Genomic DNA, 19,032 nt, shown 5'->3' with positions numbered 1-19,032 from the left:
CTTACAGATATAATTCAGGCTGCATTGCAAGACTAGTTAGTCAGCAAATATTTTCCTAAATGTTTGCTATGGTATTAAATTACCCTGAGTTTCTCCAGTACTTCAAAAGAGTGCTTTTAAATCTCATTTTGATTTTCATAACCACCATGTCCAATGGGAGGGCAGGTTATCAGCCTTAGTTGACATAGTTGATGCAGATCAGATCAAGGCACTGATCTGGCCACAGCCCTTTGGCCCCTTTCTCTTAGGATAAAGGCTAGCATATGTGCAGTAGCTTCCAAGACCCTGCATGGGCGGCCCTTTCACCCCTTGCCTCTCTCCTACTCCCTTCTTCCTTGCTAACGCAGATCCAGCCACACTTACCCTCTTCCTTCCTCCACATGCCCTGCACTGCTCACCTTAAAGATTTCATTTGCTCCTCCCTCCGTCTGGAAGCCTCTTCGTCCACCCAGCATCATGTCTAACTCTCACCTCCCCGCTTGGGCTTTGCTCAAATGGCACCTTGCAGGATTGCCTACCCTACCTGCTTCATTTAAAACTGCAATGTGCTCCTCCCTGTACTTGCATAACTCATTACCTCTCTCAAGTTTTCTTTTTATACATAGCATTTACCAGCTTCTTTGAGTGCCATGAGATTTACTGGTTTATTATATTTATTATTTATTTTATGTCTCCTCAACTAGAATTTAAATTTCCTGGATAGGCATCTTTGCCTGTCACCTGGCCAGAATATTGCCTAATAAATAGTTGGTGTCTAATAAATATTATTTAAATAAATGAATGGGGGGAAAATCAGAAGTATATAAATAGTAAAAGTCTTTTCCCATACACTTAACTTGGATACTCCTGCACAATTGTCAGAAGTAAATGTTAATAGACCTTTTCTTCTGCTTTTGTGTACATGATCTATACATGTACATGTATAGGCTAATACACAGTATTTTATGCAAGTACAGTCATGTGTGCTCTGTTTGTTTGAATTTCACTTGAAAATTTAGGTACTGCTTATAGCCTAAAGTATGATATCATAATCTGGTCTACCGAGAAAAGAAGCACCAGCAGAAAGACTGTGCCATTGTTGTCACCATGTTGATGACTCATGTGAAAGTTGAGCCAGAAAAAGACCATAAGTCTCAAGAGCAAAGCCAAGCAGTTGAAGCGTGGTTAGAAGGTAGCGTGCACAGCTATGCTCTTTATGGCAAAGGAAGGAGGTCAGGGACTCTAGAAAAAGCTAATTCCATTCCTGTAGGAACAAATTCTGCACTGCCGTGTATGTAAAAGAATTGTGCTTCCTTTGGGCTTCCCAAGAGCAGTGGATGGTTTTTAAATTGTTACGTTTAAAGCTTCGGATGGATGAGAATTTGACTAGAACATGAATATAGTAGGCCCATGTTTTCCATGTTCTCACCTCACTTTACGCAGATGGGGTATTTACATTAAAATTATAGCCCATCTGTCCATGTAAATAACACGAAGGAAGATGAGGTGTTAACTGGGAGCAGTACACACCAACATTCTCCCTCCGGTGCTGTTTTGCTGTGTTAGCTATCAGTGTCTTCTCAGATAGTGCCAGTTTTGATAAGTATAGCCACTCAGATTCATTAATAATGAATGAATTAATAAAGCACAGGAATGGAGAAAAACAGTTTTAAAGGATTAAAAAAATACAGTTTTAGTATTCTAAATAGAATTGAGTCTAATGGCTTAATCAGATTTAAAATAGCACTTGTCGCGTCTTTGGTATTTTGAGTTGCATTCCCTGTGCCTTCATCATATTCCTCAGTCTTATCAACAGTTATCTTTTTAGATAATTATTATGCATATGACACATACTTAAAGTACTTAATTTTGGTGATTATATGAAAGAATAATTTTTGTAATTAGCTATTGCACTTAGATGCTAATTGCATGCAGGTAAATTTAGGTGACAAGAGACACGACTCATTTCAGCGATGAATATCTTAAGGAGGGAAAGGAATGCTACTCTTTGATTTAGAGTCTTCTTTCATTGTCCTTGTATCATATATATTTATATTTAAGTCATTTTCAAACAAATTTAATGAAGACAGCACTCAGTTGCGTTTTTATCAATATACCACTTCTCTGGGTGGTTTTCCTGTAGCATATGAATACAAAGAAGTATGCTGTTTGTTACTGGTGTTCCACATGAGTTATTGTGTTCCATAAAGGTTGGGACAAATTCTTAATTTATTCATTTTGAAATGTGTTTTGAAAAACAAGCTAGTGCTTTTAAACTCTTATGTGCTTTTTGACTTAAGAGCTTATTTTATTCCCTGAAATATACTAAAGGCTTGAAGTGAATTTTCAAGTGTAAGAGATCAGAGGGTAGGTTCAGTAAAAATAGCTTTGATATAGTCTACTAAAGCCATTTTACATGGGGGTCTAGAAAGGCTAATCATTGCTTGTTTATGGATTTTGGTACGAGGACAAAATGGATACTTACTTTTCATTATAAAATCTACCATGGAAGACAGTACAATTCCCAGTGTTCTATTTATTATAGATTTTTTAAAGAAAAAAACCCCAAGGGTTTGGTTGCTGTGTTGTCATATTTCATTGCAAAGAAAGGCCTGTAGAAGAGTAATTACTCCTCGTTTGAAGGGTTTTGAGGATTGATATTTTCCTTTACATTATTAGCTAAGCTTTTGTGTCCAGTGTTTCAATAATCTTCTAGGGACAGCTTGTTCTTTCTTGGTAATGAAGTAGAGATTGAACTTTCAGGAAATAGCTCAGTGCAGATGATTGCTGCTTGGCTTTTGGGTCCACTTAATTGAAAATGACACTCAATTATTATCTATGGCAATTACTAAAGATAACATTTTATCTTCTATATTTCTGTTACTATTTTTAAGACTTTTGGCTTTCTAGAACATGTTACTTTGGGGTCCTTCTCTGTAAAAATAATAGTAATAATAATAAGGGTATGTAAATCAGTAGGCCAAATTGGTTTCAGAAAAGCTGCTTAGGCAGCTTATCAGTTTGGGTTCTGTGGATGGCAGCCGGGCTGGGCCAGGTACAGTAGAATGCAGTAATAGCTACCAGGTTGTTTGAAGCCAGCATCGTTCCAGATTGAATTGATACCCATGCCTGATTGACTGGTGCCCAGGAACGTAACATCACTCCTCTTCTAAGAAACATAAAATGCCTCAGTTTACAAAGAAGAAAATATATTCTGCTTGAAAAGTGGACAGGGCCAAAGATGCTTTGAGAGCCCAGCAGGTGGCGTCGTGGCAATGATCTGCAGGGGGGCTAGGGTTGCCCAGGCAATGATCTGCCCAGGCTTCCACTGCCAAGGCCGTGCCTGCTTCCTCCCTGTCCTGTGCCAGGCACTTAAATTAGGAGCACTTGAAGCTTACTTGTCTTCATACAAGTAAATCAGGTGGTGAGAAAAAACTCTGCTTTGTCATTTAAAAACTGCTACAATTCCATTGTATTTATTTTTTATAATGACAATGCAGACAAGTCACATGAACTTCACTTTTTTAAAAAATTTTATTTAAAAAAAAAAATTTTTTTTTTTTTCTGAGGTGTACCAGGCTCCGGGAATTGAACCGGGGACCTCTTTATGTTGGAAGCCGGCAATCAACCCCTAAGCCACATTGGCTCCCCGAGTGGACTTTTTCATTTGTTTTGCTTGTTGTATGTTTTTGTTTTTTTAGGAGGCATGCACTGGGAACTGAACACTGGACCTCCCATGTGGGAGGCAGGAACTCAGCCTCTTGAACCACATCTGCTCCCTCCTGTTGTATTTTTTGTGTTTCCTTTTTCTCTCAAGACTAGTTAAAGAATAGAAAAATCTTGGAGAAATATATATTCATGTCAGTAGAACTGTGGGAAAAATAGGACAGTGGGGCAGATTAAAAAATTAAAATATATTTTCAAGTCTGTATTTGACTCTTCTCTGATGATGTTTCCATCTCTAGAATATAGATTATAGAAGTTTTTTTAAAAGCTCTCATTGTTCTAAAGTAGGTTAATTTTAAAGATCTTTTTTGGCTTTAACTACAAGGTACTATTTAAATACCTTCTTAAGCAACAAATGAATAATATAAACAAAAAAGTAATTTAAACAGCAATTCTGGAAAAGATAAAGATACCCACTTGCCACCATTCTCATTTTCCACTTTGAAAGTATCTAACCTAGAAATTGGAATGCTGGGAGAAAATGAAAAAATAACTCAAAGGAGGAAAATAAACTATAGAATACTCTTCCGATAATTGCAATTAAATGGTTTCAATCAGGGCCATAACACCAAGGATCCAGAGTAGAAAAGTTAATACAAGCCTATGAATTGAAGTGAGAGTTTCAAGAATATTTTTGACTGCCCCAAAAAAAGTCAGAATTGGAAATCCATAATCTACTTTTTAAAATATAAGATTAAATCAGGACATACTGTTTGTAATTTTTATCTAAAAATTTAGATAACATTTTAGAATGTCTTTAATTGCAGATGATAATCTCATCTAAATGAAAACACAACTTAAATAACATTGATTCTACTTTTCTTTGAAAATAAATTTGTGTGTATGTACATCCTTTTGCATGTAAATCCTAGTAAACTTATAGAAGTGCTAGTGGTGGTTACCTCTGGGTTGCGGGTAGTTTATTTTTAAGCAGTGTTTGAATGGTTCATACAAAGAATACACTCATATGTTACTCACACTATTTGTTTTAGAAACTCACAAAAGAGCCAGGAAATACTCAGAGCTCTGTGGGCTAGAGAACAACAAACTACGCATTGCTGTATCTTAAAGAATGTTGCCCCCCAGCTTCTCCTCCAGTATATTGGGTCACCCACTCTGTGTTCTTAAATCGTCCTGTATTTTGTCAAGAAGTGTCATGGCTAGTTCAGCACTTTATATTTCATGTGACTATTGACAGTAAAATTAAGGCGTACCTTTAGTTTCTATTACAAAGATAGGAATGTTTATATAACTTCTAATTTTTGCATCTTTGCAGAGGATCACAAGGGAGAATGTGATGGCAGCAGGGAGAAGACTATTGCAGGACCACTGTAGTTTTCATTTCAAAGTTTTGATTGTTGGAGTCTTTTGAAAAGGAAAAAGCCAGAAAGATAGTATACATTTTGGTATTTTGGTTTTTTATTTTGTTTTTGTTTACTGATGGCAGATTTTTGCCTTCATTCTAGTTCAGTTGGCAGATATTTATTGTTAGACACTCTTCCAGGGGCTGAGTATGCAGCAGTCAACAATAGAAAAACCACCTGCCCTTAGGAAACCTAGCTTCTGATGGAGGGGCATCACATGTACAGTATGTTGGATGATTCCAGCTTTGAAGAAAAATTAGAAAAACCAGCACTGGGAGGGGTTGCCGTCTTTCTGTGGGGTGATGTGAAAAGTTGCATATTTGGGCTGACCCTGGAGGCAGCGAGAGAGTGAACCATGTGGGGGTTTGCAGGAAGAAGTTTCCAGGTAGAGGCAAGGACAAGTGTCAAAGCCCAAGTGAGAGCTGAGTAGGGTGAGCTGGGTTATTCAAGAAAGAGCATAGACCAGACTACTGACGTGTGGAATAAGAACAAAAGGGACAGAGAAAGGCGGTAAGGTCAAAAAGGGCCAAACTGCATGGGCAGCAGAGAAGACAGATTGTTAACAGACCATATTTTCAAAGCTGTACTTCATCTAAACCCCCATATTTCTGGACCCATGAAGGATTTTACAGCATGTCTATCGTCCAAATAAATTTTCTTAAAACTTGGCAGCCAGAATGACATAGCATAAATCTTATTTTAGATTCATAGTAAAAAACTGAGCATGAGCCTAGCCTAGACAGTGTGCATCTGAGCTTGAGGCTAGACAGTCACAATTTCTGTCGTTTTTGTTCGTTGGTATCACCTATACTCTTGGAGATGTTACTCTCCCTTTTTAGTCATTTGCAATCTGGGAAAATCAGATCTCGCAGAGAGAAGTAGGGGGAGAGACAATGAATTAATGAATCAATCAATCAAATTGTGGTGGATGTACATAAGAGAGAAGGGTAGGATGTTAGAGGAATATCTAGTGTCTGTAAGGGGCTTTAAAAAATTTCCTGCTTGGGGAACTCAGAAATAGAATCAGTAGACTTGGCACTAACATTTCATAAATAGAGACAACAAGTATTCCTTAAAGTGCTAAGTGTCTCATTTGCTAAGAACAGCACCCAAATGTGTGGCTACAATTTGTTTTCAGGAGATGATTCAGGACCCTTAAAGGTACTTATGCTCACAGACTCTCTCCCTCTTTCTCTCACATACTGTTCTTTTGGCTATATATAATTATATATATTCAGATAAAATTGCTGTTACAGGCCAACAGATGACAGCAACCAGCCTCCTGGCCGAGGAGTTCTCTCCATGCATGGGCTGACCTATGGTGTCATCCGAGTCGACTCAGAAGAAAAGCTCTCTGTCCTCACTGTGCAGGATGTTGGCCTGGTGATGCCTGGTGGTGAGTAATGGCCCCAGGAAGTACTTGGGAGGAAGAAAATATGGGATTTTTAAAAACTCTAATACAGTTTAAAGTCAGAAATCCCCATCCTTTGGCTCTGGGGATTAATTAATCCATTATTAAATACTTTCTTAAAATATGTCAACCGGTTTCTCTATCTTCTAAGGCATTCTCAATTTGCATGCTCAATTTTCATTTAGTTAGGTCTTTCCAGTCTTCTAAAGTGCTCTTTAAGCATCAGTAGTTTGAGGTAGTGATATCTTCGGTAAAAGTAAAACCGAGAATATTCAAGAACTTCCTGATGGGGAAGGGCATCTCTGCCGTTTTGGCAGCACCCTGACCCTGGGGTCTCTCTTCCCTGGGGAAAGCATCGTTGACCAGCTCTGCCATCCCCGTGCTGTCAGCCTGGGCAGCTTCTCCTTGAGCAGGAATGCAGTGGGCTTCGCCATATCGAACCAAAGCTGGAGCTCTCAAGCAAGACTTTACTAAAGTTTTAACAAAGGTGTATGGAAACTGAGTAATATGTATAATATGTATCTAGATAATAGTTCATTTGTTTTTTAGCAGTAGAACCCTTTTATAAAACATCAGAGAAACCCGCTTTTACAGAATACGTGATGAGAGCTGCCCTGGTTGAAGGGCCCTGTGCCTTGCCACCTCCTGCCTGACCCTCCAAGCCCCGTACCATGCACTTGGAGCACCTCAGTGGAATTATAGGACTTCACGAAGCACAGTTTAAAAAACAACTGGGCAAGTTTAAGAGATCTAGCCTACCTTCTTATTTGCAAAACTACCTTATATGGCTCCCTCTCTCCACATAGTAGCCACGTAAGGTTTCAACATTTAGACTGCTAAATGTCATGCCAAAAGGAGCCAAGCATCCCTTTCCCAGTTCAGGTCCCCGCCCCCAAATGATCTCCTGATGATCACCTCTACCCCCAGGGGTGTGGCCTCACCCAAGAATCAGGACAATCACAGCAACACAGAGCACAAATCTAGAAATCATGCCAGTGAAGCACACGTAACAGGACGATTTCCTTACAATCAGCACATGCATGTGGCTTCTTGGTAAAGGAAGATCCTTAGTAAGGATCCAAGAATTGAGGCATGTGATAGGTGTGAGGCCGTGTTTGACCGTGTTTAGTCATAACTGCTGTACCTGCTAGGGAATCTCGTGCAGTGGATTCCTTACTCTCCCTCTCCATGTTGGTGCTGTGGTGAGGCTATACGCTTTCCCCTGAAGTTTTCATGCCTTTCTGCTTACCTCATTTGGGGTATAAAATACAACAATGTCAGAACTTGGCATTCCTAATCCTCAATATTAGCCCCTGAATTCTAAAGTTATTAGAATATTTCAACCCTCTGTTAACTGTTACGACTTTGCTTATACATTTTAATTCCTCCAAATTTTGAATGTCCTAAACCCATTCTGTGTTTCCCAGTCTTATCCAAGCTTCCTGGTTTCTTTCTTTAAAAAAAAAATTATTTTTCAAACAAATAATAGAATAACATGTTTCAAAATCAAAAGGCTTTATAGTGAGAAAACTCCTTTTCAATCCAAAGAAGCAACCAAAAGTGTCCCATGATTCCTTTCAGAAACACTTTGGGGTTATATAAATTCACCCATGCATGTATGTGTATATGTGTTTCTTTTTACTTTCTTTTTTTTGACGTAATGATAGAGTACAAAATAAATCTTCATGCCTTCCATCTTGAAGCTCATTTGTTAGGAGTACATCAAGAGTTTACTCATTTTTTTTTTAAGTTGGCATGGTGTTACATTGTTTCAATATGTATTGGTTTATTTACAGAGTCCCTATTGTGGTTTATTCTACCCTTTTACTACTAAATGTGGCTCTGGTGAATAAACTTGTCTGTATTTCTCTTTTGCATATCTGTGAGGACTATCTAACAGGAAAAGTCCTAGAAATAGGATTTGTTTCAAAAAGAAGATGCCCATGTAATTTTTTTTTTTTTTGAAGATTTAATTTATTTATTTCTCCCCCCCTCCCCATTGTCTGCTCGCTATGTGTTCTTCTGTGTCCGCTTGTATTCTTGTCAGCGGCACGGGGAATCTGTCTCTCTTTTTGTTGCTGCATATTGCTAAATCAGCTCTCCGTGTCTGTGGCGCCACTCCTGGGCAGACCGCGCTTTTTTCATGCAGGGCAACTCTCCTTATGGGGCGCACTCCTTGTGCATGGGGCTCCCTACACAGGCCCTGCGTGGCACAGCACTCCTTGCACACAGCAGCACTGCTTGGGCCAGCTCACCACACAGGCTAGGAGGCCCTGGGTATGGAACCCTGGACCTTCCATATGGTAGGCGGACGCTCTATCAGTCAAGCCACAGTCACTTCCCCCCATGTAATTTTGATACTAAATTTTCTTTCAAAGAGGTTCTAAGGGGATTTATTCATTCCCAGAACTAGATGAGTACTTTATTCTCTTACACCCAGCTATTAGCAGATATTTTGGTTTGTAGCCATTTGGTAAGTGGAGAATATTTCGGTGTAATTTTAATTTGAATTTTTCTTAAACATGGTGCTTTTTGTCTAACTTCAACCCAAAGGGTGTCTAGACATTTTAGGCTTTCTTTTCCAAACAGTCCAACTATCATAGAGTACACTGGGCTGATATCACCACCTCTTTTAAAGTGCCAGGCTCTTGGGAAGCGGACTTGGCCCAATGGATAGGGCATCCGCCTACCACATGGGCAGTATGCGGTTCAAAGCCCGGGCCTCCTTGACACATGTGGAGCTGGCCTATGCGTAGTGCTGATGTGCTCAAGGAGTGCCCTTCCACGTGGGGAGCCCCATGCGCAAGGAGTGCGCCCCACAAGGAGAGCTGCCCAGCACATAAGAAAGTGCAGCCTGCCCAAGAATGGTGCCACAGACATGGAGAGTTAACACAGCAAGATGATGCAACAAAAAGAAACACAGATTCCCAGTGCCGCTGATAAGGATAGAAGCTGTCACAGAAGAACACACAGCAAATGGACAGAGAGCAGACAACTGGGGGGTGTGGGGGGGAGGGGAGAAAAATAAATAAAAACTAAGTCTTTAAAAAAAAAAAAGCCAGGCTCTTGGTTCCCTGATCATAAATGTTCTTTGTGTGGTGGGAAGTAGAATGCTTATGTTGTGAAAAGCACTGAAATATTTGTGCTGCAGACTAATAAGAACTTCACATCATTCAATTCTGTGCTGAAAATATTCAGTTGCTGAAGCACTCAACTGATATTTTCCGAAGCACTCAACAGGGAATTTAAGATCAAAGATATGTTTTTCATAGAATATTTGAGACTTGAATACTGGTTTTAATTTAGAAAGGCTTTGAAAGACTTTAAAGCAAGCACTTTGTGCTCCTTCATTTGCTGAGTTCAAATTGCTTCCTGGAAGTTGCAGGTTTTTTGCTGATGATATGTTATGGCATGAGTGGCAAATGACACTACCGTTTATTCTAAATATCATCCTCATTTCTAAACCAAAGAAAATATTATCCTAAGATACAATTTATACATTGCAATTAATGCAATTGAAATTATTTATTAGTGTCACACAACTCTGAAATTTTTAATTTTGTTTCAACAGGAAAAATCATGATTCCTCTTAGGGAAAATGAGTGCCTAGGTCACTATTATACTTTTAGATTTGTTCTAAATACTTTTTCTATTCATTTGTATTCTTGCTCATATTCATATATTCTTTGTCTTTGTCTACTGATCCATCCATTCATCTAATACTATTTGTGCTTTCTTGTTTTAGCCATCATGTGTTCAGTGAAGCCAGATGGAATTCCTCAGCTGTGTAGAACAGATGAAATCGGGGAGCTCTGTGTGTGTGCAATTGCTACGGGTACATCATATTATGGCCTCTCAGGCATGACCAAGAACACGTTTGAGGTAGGTTCATGGAAAGAATCCTCCAATTTGAGTTCTAATCATGGTTTCATCTTCAGGCAGCCATTTCTGGTTGTTGTATAGTAATAGTCATGCATTATAAGATTATAATTTTTAAAATAAATCATTCCTATAAATGAATTGCACTTTCTCCTACTATTTACACTTTCTCCTTCCATTTCTTATAGTTTTCAATAACTTTGTTTTATCAGAATTGCTCTGACCTTGTAACCAGTGTCAAGAAAAGCATAAGTGCAGTTTCTTAAAAATGGGGCTTCCTTATTTCTTACTATTGTTCTCGTGTGCATGTATTCAGTAAAAGTACCCTTTTTATCAACGATTCTGTTAAGTACTGTGCTGAGGAAAGTCATTTGTTAGGCTTGAAATCATTAAACCTTGTGTATACTCAGAGTTCCAAGGATGGATACTTGATCCTAGATCCTAGGTGCCTTGCTGATAGAATTTCTTTTTCAATATTTGAAACCTTCTGCTAATAGAAGTTACTTTGGCCTCTATTTCTCTAGAACGGTTATTGGCAATAATTAAAGTTTAAGAAAAGTAGATGTCAGTTCACTATGAGGAGGAGTGATATAAGATAAAAGTGAACTGCCCTTTGGATGGACTCCACCTATTTTTTTGTAGGATCATCAAATTCATAATGAACAGAATCACAATACAGAGAAAATAGGAAGAAAAGTTTCTGGTGTCAGTAATTCAGTACCTTAAGTTTTCTATCTTTAATTTACAAATTTTGCATTTGGTGTATATGTATCTTTATGTCAGAATTGCCTATGACATGAAGGATTGGGCTTTATTCCCCTTTTTCAGAAATCTAGGAAATCTTTTCACTAAATTGCCTTATTGCATAACTTTCCTTACATTCTGGCTAAAGGCTTTCAAATAAGAGCCTTATTAACAAACCCGAAAAGGAAAAGGACTTGGAATCAAGAGGCCAAGTCTTGTGCTGTTTCCCCCTTTAATTATCCATATGTTTTCAGGTGGATTACCTAATCAGAGGCTCTACTTCCTAATTCAATGAATTAAATGATTGTTAAAGATGGCAAGTGATCTTTAAATGATTCTGTGTCCTTAAGTTTATGTTTACCCCATTTCTCTATACAAATGTAGCTTATAACTGAAGACACATATAATGAAGTAAAAAAAAAAATACTAAAAGCAGTGGAATATTAGGATGAAGGAAAAAAAGAATAAAAATATATTAATCTTTTTATACTAAGCTTCTTGGCAGCCAAATAAAAGGAAAGCACAGAGTGGTATAGCTCTCATTATCAAGAGAAATGGGCAGCATATCTAGTCATCAGTGCCTCCAAAATTTTCTTAGCATTGAATTCTAAAAGATAATATATTAAGTGGTTCTTTATATAGAGGATGGCAAGGGAAATAACATGTGGCTATTCTTATGTTATCTTCAAGAAAAGAATTCCACAAAAGTGCAGTTCAAGGAACATGTTTCTGTGAGAGACCAAATGAGTTCGGTTCTAATATGTAGGCTTGTGCTGGGTCAGCTTAATAAAGGGGTAGAATAGAATGGTGAATGGTGGCCATTCTGACATTAAAATGGAGTTGTCAAGCTAGCGCTCTTGATCTGAAGCAAAGATAGACTATTTGTACTTGAAAGGAGAGGGTTCTTAAGAAAAACTAGAATTTTCCTCAATTCTGGATCCATGACAGTGTGTGAACAACTGGTTATTTTATGATATCACATCATGAAACTTGACAAATAACATTTCACCAGGTCTGCTGCCATGGCAGTAGAAAAACCTCAGTATTCTTGGTAGATTATTGGCTCTCAGTAGATTACTTGCTTTCCAAGTATACCCATCAGAATGAATTTACAATGCAAGTTACCTGCCAAATGCTAAAATGTTTTTCATAATTTTTAAAAACATAGGTGAATTTGATTTGGAGGAATGTCTGCCAGAAGTTTCAGTGTTAGTGTAGTTATTATTGAACCATTCATTTTTGCAATAGTTTAAAATCTATTGATGCCTCTCCTACTTGGTTTATGGTAGAATGATGTTATCAGCACTGTTTATTATTGCAGAGCATTGCATTCCATTCATCCAAAGGTAATTTCCAACATAAAAAGATCTGTTGATTTTTTAAAAATGAATTTGAAAGCCTGGTCCTTCAAATCCTAACTGGGAAGGGTTATACTTTGAATCTTTCTTAGAAAGGAAGAAATGGAACCCACAATCAAATATTGAATAGTTGTGGTGGTAAATGATCTTCACCAGAACCAAAAATTGTTTTTTTGCTTATTTTTTGTTTGTTTTTATTCATTTTGCTTAGGCTAATGTCTAAATATTTGGTTTGTTGAAAATTTGATATGATTTTGGGTTTGTAATGAAGCCATTCTTGATAGTTAAGAGCATTATGATACTAGATTCTGAAAACAAAAAATCTGCACCAGAAACTTTTTTCTCTTTGAAATGTTTAATCAGATTAATTATGATATGAGGAGTTAATAAGCTCTAGGCTGAGATCATCAACACTTAAAGTCATTCTTTTACAGGCATAAAGCTAAAAGAGATGGACCTCCTGTGAACATATAGGAATCTCTGCTTATCCAGCTTTATTTTTTTTTTCCGGACCAACTCTATCTCTGAACAAATAATGGGGATTGCTGTATAGGAGCTTTTTAAAAAAAAAAAACTGTATTGGCTGAATTAGAGAAATTTTAAGATCCGTTCTATTATTCTCTGATATTGGGGAGGATTTGTGTTATACTACCAAGACATGGAAAGTGTGAAAAAACATGTTCAAAGCTTTGCACCCAGCTGTATCGAGGCAGAAGCATAGACAGCCTCTCAAAGATCCATCTTAAGTAACATTTTGCCAGAGTTCTTATACCTTGTTCTTATGAACTAACTTTTCAAGTAATCTTACTTAGCAGAAGTCAAATACTGTGCTTTCCTACTGATGCTCTTGTATATCACCAGTAATGATGAGAATGAAAGCTATATTAACTTAAAAACATGTGTGTTTTCCCCTTAGGTGTTTCCTATGACAAGTTCAGGGGCTCCAATCAGTGAATACCCTTTCATAAGGACAGGCTTGCTGGGATTCATTGGTCCTGGAGGACTTGTCTTTGTGGTGGGTAAAATGGATGGTCTGATGGTAGTCAGTGGACGAAGACACAATGCAGATGACATTGTGGCAACAGCATTAGCAGTGGAACCAATGAAATTTGTCTATAGAGGAAGGTTAGTTGCCTGTGTCCTGAGGTATATATTTTTGATAGATTATACTTTTTTTGTAAAATAATGAAGGATTTAAAACTTGCATAAATTCCTTATTGTGATTCCGTTTCCTCTTCTGTAAAATGAAACAATTGGGCTTAATGACCTCTGAGATTCCATTCTAGTATGAGATGTCCATAATTTTGTAGAAATTTCCTGAGTCCCATAAATATATTACATTAGCTTCCCCTCCAAATTAAATTTACAAATCCATTAGAAAATTTACTTTTAATCAGTAACTCCCCTACCACCCCCCAAAAAGCCAAATATTCCTCTTGGTTGCAGGTTAGAAAAACCCAAAGAGTTCAGACATAGGCCTGCATGGAAACACTGATGCTCATTTATTTCCAGACTCTCCCATGGCTTTCTTCTTCCTGATTGTTTCCCAACTTTGCCTGGTACATAGTAGAAACTCAGTAGATAATTTAATTATTACAGCTCCTGAGGTTTTTTTGCTCATTTGGTGAAGTCAAGAACTGCTTTAAAATCTTCAGTTTGGCAAGGTGATGGGAGTGGAGGAACATGGATATTTGGGCATAACATTGCCACCTTTGAATCATTTTTAAACCAACCACTTATTTTGAAAAGGGGCATACCAGAGTTATTGAGTTGCCACAACCTTATGCTTACTGTAAAAGGCAGATATATTTAACAGAAAACCTTTAGTTCCCAAACAGAAAAGGTCTGCTGATCTGGAGGGTATTCCTTCACAGGTGCAGACTCAAGATGTGAATTGCATGGTTTTCCAAATTTCAGCACAGCTACTTTTGGCAGTTCTGATAATTATACAGTAACTCCTCCTGTCTGCGCCAAAAGATCTAAAACTTGTCTCCAAAACTTTCAGGCTGCTGTAGGCAGAAAGTAAAATGTGGGGTGATTTTGCCTTTGCAACATCCTTAGATTTCTCTTCTCCCTCCTTCCCCCAGTTATTCTTACCTTAATAAGTGTGTGGGAGTTTGAAATTACAATTTGCCTTTTTGAAGTAATAGTTGGAACTGTGATCTTCAGGGCCATGTAATTAATAATGGTTGTAAAAATTCTTCATTGAAAATATAAATCTTTATGATAGCCATCTGCAGCGTATGTTCACTTGATGCTTTCCTCATCTTTCTCCTACAGAATAGCTGTGTTTTCAGTGACTGTCCTTCACGATGAAAGGATAGTTATTGTTGCAGAACAGAGACCAGACTCCACAGAGGAAGATAGCTTTCAGTGGATGAGCAGAGTTCTGCAGGTCATTCTTTTCTTGCCTTTCAAGCTTTTGTTCCTTTTTCTTATTTTCAGCTTCTCATCGTCAACTATTAAGGGCTGACCTTTATAACTATGGTTTTGTCCATATGGTAGTCTTTTTATTGTTATTTTTTCACTCCATTTTATCAGAAATTATATCAAGTGTAAAACTTCTGTTTTGTTTCCCTGGAACTAAGCTAAACAGATCAAGGTTAAGGATCATGAGTTTGCAAAACTGGTTCCTGTCCCTGGTGTTGGTGAAGTCACAAGTAAAAGTTTTTTGTTATGATCTTGGAAATAGGTTGTATTTTTTATTGTGTTTGGTATTCCACAAGTTTTATGTTAAGTATTAACTTCGGTGAGGCTTAAGCAAGACAACTCATTCTCTAATTTTGGCATTTTTATGCTGGGGACATTGCTAATATTACCAGTATTTCTGCCTGTTGTAGGCAGTGTTCTGCACAGTATAAACACTGAGTGAATGTTTCTGTTTATAATACCGATTGTAACATGGTAATATTTTTTAAATTTTCTAGGCAATTGATAGTATACATCAAGTTGGAGTATATTGCCTGGCTTTGGTTCCAGCCAACACCCTTCCGAAAACCCCTCTTGGTGGAATACATTTGTCAGAAACTAAGCAACTTTTTCTGGAAGGTTCACTTCATCCCTGCAATGTCTTGATGTGCCCACACACTTGTGTCACAAACTTGCCTAAACCTAGACAAAAGCAACCAGGTAGGTTCCAGTGCCCTGGTGCTTTGTGTACAGTCTTCAGTTGGCCATCTGGAACTGTAATGGATGCGTATACTGCTAACAGGGCCTTAGGGAGGGGGAGGCTGCATATGAGGGGTTCTCAGACTTTTTTCTATCTCCATGTTCTTCACATGAGCTACACACTCTCACTTTAGTAGATGTACTCATTACAAATGTTTTTCAGTCCCAGTGTGAGAATGGAGGGGCAGCCTCTCTACTGTGAAAATAAAGTCCACTCTGAGCAAGGGCTACAGTAAACATGAGAACTGAAAGAGGTGCCAGTTTTGTGAGCTATATCAAACACTTGGCTAAGAAATGGTCGCGATTTGATCGACAGCCAGAACACATGGTCAGTCTGAGAGGATAATGGTATTAACACATAGTGCATATTATAGATAGCTATTATTCTAAGTACTTTTTGTATATTATTTAATCCTCATGACCACCCATTGAAGTAAGAGCTCTTATTATCCCTGTTTTCACAGGTAAGAAAGTAAGCCACAGAGAGGTTAAGTCAGGTATTCAAGATTACACAGCTAGAACATGGTAGAGACAGGGTTCTAACCAGGGTTGTGGGCTCTAGAAGCTTTGCCTTTCCCCACCGCTGTGCTCCTGGTTCCCACCCCACTGCACCCTCATGTGTTTAACCCAAGTAGGATCTGTTTGCTGTCATCTGATAAAGAATGGCAATACCGGGCAGCGTTTTATACCACGTCAGCCTACTGGCATTTCATATACTGGGCTCAGAGATGGGAACAGCACACTTTGTAGTAGACCCATTAACTGATCACAACATCCCAGTCTGGGCCCCCTCTCCACGTGGGGCAGGCTCCTAAGGTTTCCAGCATTCCCAGTAAAATGATCTCTTTTAGATGAGATAAAATGGGGTAGTTATACTCATTTGTTTGTGTGTGCGTGGATTTCTTATTTTAACCATTTTTAATTGTACACTTCAGTGGTATTAAGTGTACTCACAATTATCCCCATTTTAGAGGTGAAGAAACTGATGCTAAGAGAAATGTGACCGTCCCAAGCATTCACAGCTAATAAATAGCAGGGAGAGAACTGGAATTCAGAGCTTCTGACTCAAAAATCCTTTGGTTTTTTTTCTCTGTAAACGCAAAGATTTTTTAATATGGTTGTCCCTATGTAATTTATAACTTTGAGCACTTTGTTCTTCTATTATGAGCTAATTTTCATAGAGAACATAGAAAGTCATGTTTTCTATTTTTAGGTAAATTAGGTTTATATTCATCACTGCTCTTTCTTTTTATTTTAAATATTTCCTCTTTCTAGATTTCCTTAAGTCATCTTCTTCCTCCATTTCTTTTTTCTTCTCATCTCTCATTTTGTTCTGTCAATTCCTGTTTCATATGATTGCTGTAGTATAACATAGAGTTGCAGATGGTTGACGGATTCATTTCTTCAAATTCCATGGATACAGTGGCTACTGAAAAAACACAGCATTACACTTTAGTGAGCATAATAAAAGGATGAAAATTACCTCTTTTGTCTCATACTATCTCAAAACATAAATCACATTGGGAATGATACTACAGCTATTGCTCTATCTAGGCATATTTGTTTCTGTAGTGTTAAAATTTATAATTGTGTCACAACTCAGCAGGGTGTCCTTAGCGATTGGATTATTTAGCTTAGTTCCCTCTCCACAATTCATTATCAGGCATGCTGTTGACCTAGTGACCCAGGCAAGCGGTGGTTCTAGGTGTGAAGGAATAAATGTGAATTCTTGACAGTTCACAGTTTGTCAGAGAGGATTCAGGACAAAGATTTATGGTAGGTAGAATCATTTGCAAATATGTGATATGATTCCGTAGCTCGAGAGCTCAGTTAAACTGCCAAATGTCAAGAAATGTGATGAAAGGGAAAACCTAGCTAAGTGAAAAAGCTAATACCATTCACCGGGCTCTGAAAATCATAGATGACAGAGAGCAAATGCCATGGTGCCTGAAGAACAGTCTTCTTCAGTAGAGTGCTGAAAGGATTATCTAGGACATGGGGTACCTTTTTACTCTGACTATAACATATTAAATGAAGCTTTATGTGATTGGTAACTTTAAAGAAAAAAGAAATTACAAAGAAAAGATATCCAATGTCTCTTCTGTTTTTTGTTAAATATTGAGTGGTTATGTAATTCTAGCTCTTCACAAAACTGTTTTTTAACAAATATTAAAAGGCGTCTGTGGTAAATTAGAAAAAGACCTGTATAGGGTGCCAGTAGACCTGGGGTTCTTACCCATTTTTGTTCCATGGTCCCCTTTGCCAGTCAGGTGAAAACCACAGATCCCTTACCAAGTCCACATTATACTGTGTATTATTTAATAAATACATCATATGCACACCAACGCGTCCCCACAAGAATAATGTTGTTTTGAATTTTGATTCAAGCTTACGGACCTCTTGTTAAGAACCCCTGCAGGAGGACTAGCTTTGCTCTGAAGCAACCTTAGACAAATCACCTTTTCTCTAGGCCTTGGTTTCCATAAATGTAAATGAGGGAACTGGACTAGATAATTTCTGAGGCCCTTTTGAGGTAAACATTTGTGACTGAATGAACACCCAATGTTGACAGCCAGGGCAAACACTTATTGAAGCCATTTGTGTTTCAGGATATTGTTAGATGCTTGAAACAGACCCCCTAAAGTTTAGATATTTTTAGACAGCTTAATTACTTTTTTTGTTGTGTGACTTAGTATCCATTTAGTTAACAATAGTGTTTACAGTGAGGTCATTTTACTTGTGCACAGAAGTGTTAAAAGACTTTAACCTCTCAGTTGGGCTGGCAACAAAATCGCAAATATTATAAAATTAGTCACAACTCCAGAGCTTTAAAATTCTCTTGGATATGCTTTATCAGAATAGCTAGAGGAGAATCCTACCAGGCCAGGGTGAGGTATAGCTCACAGAGAACTACAGTGCCTCAGGGAGGAGAAATATTGCCCCTAGTAAGGATTATATATCTTACTGCTCTCTTTTAGATAAAACTTCCAAATTTCTGACTGTGTCCCCTGCATGAATTTGTCAAGCATTGTATGGTAAAAGTTCAATAATACGAGAGATAAGTTGCTGATTTATAGATTTATAAATTTATAAATGGAAGTGTAAAAAGAAAAAAATAAATGTGAACTTGTGTTGGGTTACATTTTAGTCATATATTTTCAAATTGGGAGGGGGTAGTATACTATAGGAGTGTTTCCTACTCCTCCACCTTACTTCAAAGAAGGAGGGTAATCATCAGTGCTTAGTAAGGACAGATTTTATAAATGAGGCACAGCAAGGAAAAGTCCTATCTCCTATCAACAACTAAAAATAAGTTTATAAGCATATGTACAGGGAAAGACTCACAGGATCTCAAACATTGCATTCAAATAATGCAAGCAGAAATAAACATTCAGTAAGAGAT

At 37.8% G+C, this 19,032-nt stretch overlaps 1 protein-coding gene across 4 annotated transcripts in view; it reads left to right on the top strand.

Annotated features, from left to right (window-relative positions):
* DIP2C (disco interacting protein 2 homolog C) overlaps positions 1-19,032 on the top strand; it is a 534,437-nt gene that overhangs the window by 404,794 nt on the left and 110,611 nt on the right. For all 4 annotated transcript variants that reach the window (XM_004454050.4, XM_004454048.4, XM_004454049.4 and 1 more), the window contains 5 exons: positions 6,326-6,465; positions 10,226-10,362; positions 13,378-13,586; positions 14,742-14,856; positions 15,389-15,590. In XM_004454050.4, coding sequence (XP_004454107.1) covers positions 6,326-6,465; positions 10,226-10,362; positions 13,378-13,586; positions 14,742-14,856; positions 15,389-15,590 — 803 coding nt within the window. The remainder of the gene's footprint in view (positions 1-6,325; positions 6,466-10,225; positions 10,363-13,377; positions 13,587-14,741; positions 14,857-15,388; positions 15,591-19,032) is intronic.

This window comes from Dasypus novemcinctus, chromosome 5, assembly GCF_030445035.2.
Source record: "Dasypus novemcinctus isolate mDasNov1 chromosome 5, mDasNov1.1.hap2, whole genome shotgun sequence".
Lineage (NCBI taxonomy): Eukaryota > Metazoa > Chordata > Mammalia > Cingulata > Dasypodidae > Dasypus > Dasypus novemcinctus.
The sequence above is the reverse complement of the archived record's forward strand: the minus strand, read 5'-3'. Positions and strand labels throughout refer to the sequence as shown.